The 6,829-nt window shown below is 37.1% G+C and overlaps 1 protein-coding gene and 1 pseudogene across 1 annotated transcript; both read right to left on the bottom strand.

Moving 5' to 3' along the window:
- LOC122324508 (sodium-dependent multivitamin transporter-like) lies at positions 1–6,767 on the bottom strand. Its single transcript, XM_043219003.1, has 13 exons — positions 6,615–6,767; positions 6,436–6,503; positions 5,912–6,066; positions 5,632–5,772; positions 5,268–5,397; positions 4,612–4,700; positions 4,399–4,511; positions 4,145–4,212; positions 3,963–4,049; positions 3,406–3,578; positions 3,133–3,236; positions 2,062–2,183; positions 1–1,956 (listed from the first exon to the last, which is right to left on the bottom strand). The coding sequence occupies exons 1-13, from the start codon at positions 6,670–6,672 to the stop codon at positions 1,795–1,797; spliced, it is 1,470 nt and encodes a 489-aa protein (XP_043074938.1). The 5' UTR covers positions 6,673–6,767; the 3' UTR covers positions 1–1,794.
- Positions 1–6,829, bottom strand: part of LOC122324516 — a 307,667-nt pseudogene that overhangs the window by 77,644 nt on the left and 223,194 nt on the right.

The raw sequence follows: 6,829 nt of genomic DNA, 5'->3' as shown, positions 1-6,829 counted from the left end.
AAAAAAAAAAATCAAGCGTTTTGACGTGGGAGAAACGCAAGGTCTCGAGTCGCATTGTTTAAACCGTTATTCGAACGGTTTTATTTTAACGCTTTACTTTTGAAATTGAGTGCGATGCTGGAAAAGTGGTGAGTTATGAAAATCATTTTAAAAACACTACACTGAAATGCAAAAACGCATTCCGTGTGAACCGACTTCTAATGTTTCCACATGTGATTAATAGCATGATTCCACATATGATGATTGATGTTAAACTGAAACCTCTCACTAGACCAAGATGATACACCCACAAAGAACCAATGAAAAAGAAAACAACACACTAGTAGATGTGAGACTTCCACAAAATGTTGACCCAGAGCGCATAACCTGAATATATAACCGACCCCCTGTGCTTGTGAGATTGTGACAGGTTCACAGAAAGCTTTCGTTTCAATCATAGGCACGATACAAGGACCTAGGAATCCTACGGCAACTACAAATGGTATGGCTTAGACTGAGGTCTGAAGTTAGTCAAGACAGCAAAGCACAGAAAATGCCACTACAACATCAAAAAAAAAAAAAGAATCAAATTACAAGAAAACGAGTGCAACTAAAGCGATCCATATGCTAACGCTAAGAATTGTGGTCAGTAACCCGCACTGAGGTTTCCATTTTATCCAGTTAGTATTGATACTATAACGAGTATCTTCTATATCTACATCTGAATAGGATATTATAACATTTGAAGAACTTGTCTATATTTCTAACATGACCGTTTTCTAAAAAAAATCATCCATACCAAAATGATTAAATCTAGGTAATTTTGAAACTTCTTTTTTTGAGATGCTAAAGTTTAGTTAGCCAGGCCCCTCACAACGCAAAGCATCGTGGGAATTTAACAGAGAGTTGTCCAGATGCTTTAAAAACCCATGCCCATGCTCCATTTGGATGAAACGGTAAACTAAAGCAACAATCCAGTCACGAAACTACATCTTACATTCATATGAGGAGGCACTTGTCACAAACAATGGGCTTCAATGAGGGGACTAGATTCAACATGCATTAGCTTCATTGTACCTATCATAATATGAGACTTGCAGATAGTCTTTTCATGAACGTTAAGCTAAAAGTTTACGACATTTCAGTTTGCAATATTAGCAATTCTTCATTCACTGTAAACCTTTACCTCAGTTTAGGGGACAAACACATTGACGATAGCACTTTCAAGGCAAACAGAATGGAAAGGCTAATGTAGTGAACTTTGGACGAAACTAAATCTTTGGGAGAGAAAAACCCCAAAACACGAACAGCACTGACATTAAATGACTACAGATTTGTGCAAACTGTGGTCTTTCTGGTGTTAAACCATTCATCTTAAACCTGACGTTCAGCATGACCTTCTTTCATTTATGCGGGTATGTCTATCACGAACCGGCAATGTTCAACTAGTATTCAATATTCAACAAGTGTTCTTTAGATGCAATTTAAGACATGTAAACGGAAAGATTTAGGTGATCACTTGTGTCGCTTCAGCACAACACGTTTCAATTTCTTCAAGATCTAAACATAATACAATTTCATGACAGACCACTGACATCATAAAGTACCACATATAAATAAGACACCCCTTCTCCTCAATCACCGACAGTTGAGGGCACAGCATACCAATATTGCAAAGGACCCACAGCTTACGGATTTAAGCTTCTTACCAAATTCAAGAGGAGAAAACGGTGAGATTTTGGCATCGTAAATGACGTTTTCTTCTCAGAGCCTGCGGGATACTAAGACCCTTCAGGCTCAGGCTGTGTGGAGAATTCACAAGGCTGTTTCCTGCACTGTATGGGCCAGGTTGCAAGTAGGCTGGGCGGTTATCTTTTCTCCTTCCTCTTCCCTGAGCTTGTCTTCCTCTTTAGTATAGGCAACACCATTGCTCTCTTTTTGGGCCATCTGGTAAGGCTGATGGTCCAGGCCTTTGGACTATAGCACAGGCACATACACACATAACCTTTCATAACTCTTTTATGGAATAAGGAATGCTGTATTTCAAACTGGTTTTTGATTCGTAGCATTTTAGTGACTTACGTTGTCTTCCAGTGGAGTAACACAGCAGAGTTTCTCCCTGTAGCGCTGGGGCAGAAAGAACAGCAGATTGCCAAGCACAGGGTAAATCGTACCTGGGTTTAACTCTTTCTCTTTCCAAGGCCCTGAGTGAACACAAAGCAAAAACACGTTATTGTTGCCGCTTAACAATCAATTGTGTAACTGGCAACTGAAACTATTCAAAATTAATTTTGGGAACTGAAATAAAGCTTCAAATATACAGAACTTATTAGATAAAAAGTAAAAAAAATTTGATGTTACCATGACATACTACAATTAAAACAACATGAAAATATAAAACATTTTAAAAAAAGATAATAAAAAAAAAAAAAAAAAAAAAAATTAAATACCGTAAGTCCCAAAAATAATAATACAGTATAAATCATACAAATACTAAACTAATCACTGTCATTGTATAACCTAAACCTGTTTTTTTTTTTACTTTTTATGTTAAGTCCCCTGTATATAACTAAAATATCAGTGCATCTATATAAAAGGTCAGTTGTCACTCATGCTTCATTCATATTCTTAAAATGTGTTTTCAAAATTAGCATTTATATATAAATGTACTACATAAAAAATACATTTAAATGTTATGTATTTACTTCATACTAGTGTTACAGTTTATCTACTCAAAATTGTAAGATAAAAGTATCATTTAAAGCTCAATTTAAAGGAATAGTTCACCCAAAAATTTACAAAAATGTTTAATTAAAATTTTTGGGTGAACTATTCCTTTAAATGCATTTAGAAACCACATAACTCTATGCATATTAGTTTAGCTTTTTTTTATTATTTTTAAATAAATTTTCTCTGAAATCTTTTGCAAACCCACTAGCACCACCTTGCGGACTTCAATAAATTCCCTGTGTAATCTTACTATGCCAATTAATTCTAACCTCATTTTTAACGTTTTACAGTTTAGACAACATGCAACATATTCATAAAGATAGCTTTATCAGCAGAAAACAAAACTTTAACCTGCTTTAAACACTTGCTGATAAAACCTAGGATACGGTAAAATGATAAGAGTGTTTTGGAAACACACTTTACCCGTAAGAAAGCTGACCAGTAGTCCGACCACAACAACTGTGGCAGAATTATGAGCACTGTACCACATGTATGATAGAGAGTACAAAGCTTGAACTCCAGAAGGCCTGAGAAGACAAGATACAATATTCAGTCTGTAATACAGCTATTATTCTAAGCAGCGTTTGCAACTGGCTACATGAGCTAAAATAATTGATTCATGATTGTTCTGATGTAATTAAACAAGCACTGCAGGAAAGGAATTTCTTGAGCTTGCTTAATTAAAAATATATGCACCTTGGTTTAGGTGTGAGGAGTGTCGTCATCACAGCCGTTGTCATGTTTCCCACGTCAGGTATGACAGTGGCGTTTATCACAGGTGATGCAGAGGCAGACATTCGGGAAACAAAGCTGCCGATACCGATCCAGAAAGCCATGACCAGCCCTGACACCAGCCCAACCAGAGCACCCTGAAAACACACTCCATGACATGAATTCATAGTTTCAATCATGTACCGAAAACATATCAAAAGTGAAGACTTCTACATTTTAAACATTAAACATATTAATTAAAAAATCCCAGAGAAACAAAAGTTTCGTTAAGCAGCACAACTGTTTTCAACAGCGATGATAAGAAATGTCTGAGCAAAGAAAATCACATATTATAACGATTTTTGAAGGATCATGTGACTGATCGTGTGAGTAATTATGCTGAAAATTCAGTTTTGTGTCACAAAAAAAAACTTGTTACAGATATTTCTCAACATTACTATTTTTATTGTACTTTCGTTAAAATAAATGGTGAGAATGAGAGACTGCGAACCCCAATCTTTTGCTTTGCTTGTTTGACTTACAGTGGAATTGGCCCAAGGGAAAAACATCCCGAGACAGAAAAGGCCAAGAAGAGGTCCACCCACCATCCCAAAAATACTGAGTGCTGCCTAAGGATGTTAAAGAGATGGGAAATAAACAGATTATTGCTAACTCTATGAATACATTAAACTAAATTACAGTTATAATCGCTTAAAATCCTCACCTGCAGCACAGAACCCATTAAGGATGCGATGTATGCCATAGCCAGGCACACAAGACCGTAACCAAGAGCTGTGGGGGGGATTTAATGACAAAAAAAAAATAACCCCATCATCCCAGGATTGCCTTTCAACTCAGCACGGACATTATGTTGTACTAGAATCATTCTATGAGGAGGGGATTTTATTTTATTCATAGAAAAATAATGAGTAAAATAATAAGCTCTGCCTTTCAGACAGTTATTGTAAAATAGCTTACCCAACATTTTTGATAAAAGGGTGGCACGGGCCTCTGTCATGGGTCGTACATGAGGCTTGATCAAGTCCTCCATGGTAACTGTTGCCAGGGAGTTGAAGGCAGATGAGATTGTGCTGTTAAATAAATTAGACGCTATTTAAAGAAAGCCAACATCTAAAAAACACTTTGAAAATTGCAGTATGAGGAACTCTCCTCACAAAATTTGGTTGATACCTGAGAGCTCCACTAAACAGGCATGCCACAAACAGTCCTGGCAAACCAGGAAGATCTCTCAATACATCCATTACGAAGTACAGCACCATCTGCAGGTGGAGAAAGAGGTGGAGAGTGATTTTCCCATAATAACTGTCAAATGGTGTGATGATCTCGATATTAAAGAACGAGAAGGATACAGAATTGAATGATAAAGGTCACAGCAAGCTGTTGCATAAAAATAAACAATTATTATTTTACTCTCTATATCGGTTTGGGGTTGGTAATATTTGCAGTTAAAAAGTACTGTAAAAACAGTAAAAAAAATATAATTGTTGCTGATTTAACATTTAATACATTAATAAAAAACAGGCTGATTTGTAGCTTAAGAAACATTTCATTTTATTAAATGTTGACAGGTGCAAAATTAGGTGTACGTCTAAATATTTCTGTGGAAACCAAAAAACATTTTGTTCATTTTCAACAGAAAAATAGAACGGATGTATAGAAAGTTTTAAATAATTTATTTGCATTCGTTCAAAATAATTTTAATCTTCTGAGAATTTTATTTTTATCAATTTAATACATCCTTGCTGAAATGCACTCATTTATGTATATGTACGTAAAAAATGCTGCCCCCAAAACATTTGAATGGTAGAATATATTTTGTGTCTGACCTGGTCATTACTTTTGACATAGCCCTGATCCAACGGGCTCTCCTCTCCATATCGAGCATACATAACCAGACCCATTAAACAGCCCAATGTGAGCACAATCTGCTGGCATGGGAACACGGCATAACAGGACCTGAAGGACAAGACACCCCCAAAAAAACATTTCCAAATGTAATGACCCCTTAATACAAATAAATATTAACCACTGAAATACAAATAATAACATATCGATGGGCTGCTCAGAGAGTTGTGTTGCAGTAACTTAACACAACACAGCAGAAGCACCACAAATGATGCATAAAACAGCTTCACAGTTTCATATTCTATTGACTCGACCCGAGTGTGGAAGAGCTGGGTGTTTTCTTACATGATGGCCTCTTTCTCTGTGCGGGAGCTGAGGTATCTCTGGACCTGAGCCTGATTCACTCCATACAGGGCCAGCATGAGGAAAATACCCCCCACTCCCAGAGTCCAGAACGTGTGCCTCTCTAGAGGGTCAGGGTTCAGGCTGCCATGGGGACCGCAAAACAAAGAATGAGAACTTTGGTTACAGTTCTGGCATGTGGAACAGTGTTTGTTAGATAATCTTAAAGGAACAGTTTAGGATACTCCCATGAATCAAAAAGATATAAAATTGCGCAACTCACTCAAGGCCTGAGATACGGCTGCCGTTTTGTGCTTTCCTCCAAACTTCAGCGATGCCACCCGCCTGATGGGTGCCAACTACAATCACTGCCAGCTGCCCCGCGAACATAACAATTGTCTGAAACACATCTGTCCAGATCACCGCTTTTAGGCCACCCTGGAGAAAAAGAGAAGAGAGAAGTTATGATGTGTTATAACGTGTGTGTGTGTGTGTGTGTGTGTGTGTGTGTGTGTGTGTGTTATTTCTTTCTTTCTTGATACTTCAGTAATCACGTTGATTTGCCATTCGAGAAACATTTTTATTACTATAACATGGTTATAAAACAGCTGTGCAGCTTAAAATGTTTTTGCAAATCATGATGCATATTCAATCTCCCTACTGATTAGAAATGTTGATGTCTTTTTTTCTTTTTTTTTAAACCTCACTTGTGCAGCTGAGCAACAGTAAGTAAAAAAGAAAATGACTAAATGCATTTACGTCCCATCACATGTAAACAATGAGATGATAAACTGATCTCCATCTTACCAAAGCCGTGTAAAGTGTGCACACCAATCCCATGGCCAGCACTGCCCCCCAAAGGTCAAAACCTGTTACTGTGATCACAAACAAATTCAAAGATTTACTCGAGGACAAACATGAAATAAACTACTTATCTGGTATACATCAACACGCGTGTCTTGTAATGCATTAATAATCCCAGTTACCTGCATTAAGTGCGAGTGCTGGAGCATACAGAACAACTCCCATATAGATCACCTGCATAAAAACATAAACTCACAGTTAACAGTTGTCGTGCTTTTCTGCAAGCATACAAGATTGTTTTAGGACAAAATGACTTCCTCCGTCTAGTAATAGTATAGTTCTGAGAATCATTACACTTTAGATCCACAACGCTGAGTAAAATATTGTCCATATCAGT

Source organism: Puntigrus tetrazona, chromosome 20 (genome assembly GCF_018831695.1).
Source record: "Puntigrus tetrazona isolate hp1 chromosome 20, ASM1883169v1, whole genome shotgun sequence".
Classification (NCBI taxonomy): Eukaryota; Metazoa; Chordata; class Actinopteri; order Cypriniformes; family Cyprinidae; genus Puntigrus; species Puntigrus tetrazona.
This window is presented reverse-complemented; position numbering and strand designations above follow the sequence as displayed.

Excerpts from the sequence above, each read along its gene's own strand:
- LOC122324508 (XM_043219003.1), bottom strand. The coding sequence starts at position 6,672 with ATGCAGGTGATCTATATGGGAGTTGTTCTGTATGCTCCAGCACTCGCA. Across the intron at positions 6,067-6,435 it reads GCACACTTTACACGGCTTTG|GGTGGCCTAAAAGCGGTGAT; the intron begins GTAAGATGGAGA and ends CTTTTTCTCCAG. Across the intron at positions 2,184-3,132 it reads ACTGGTCAGCTTTCTTACGG|GGCCTTGGAAAGAGAAAGAG; the intron begins GTAAAGTGTGTT and ends GTGTTCACTCAG.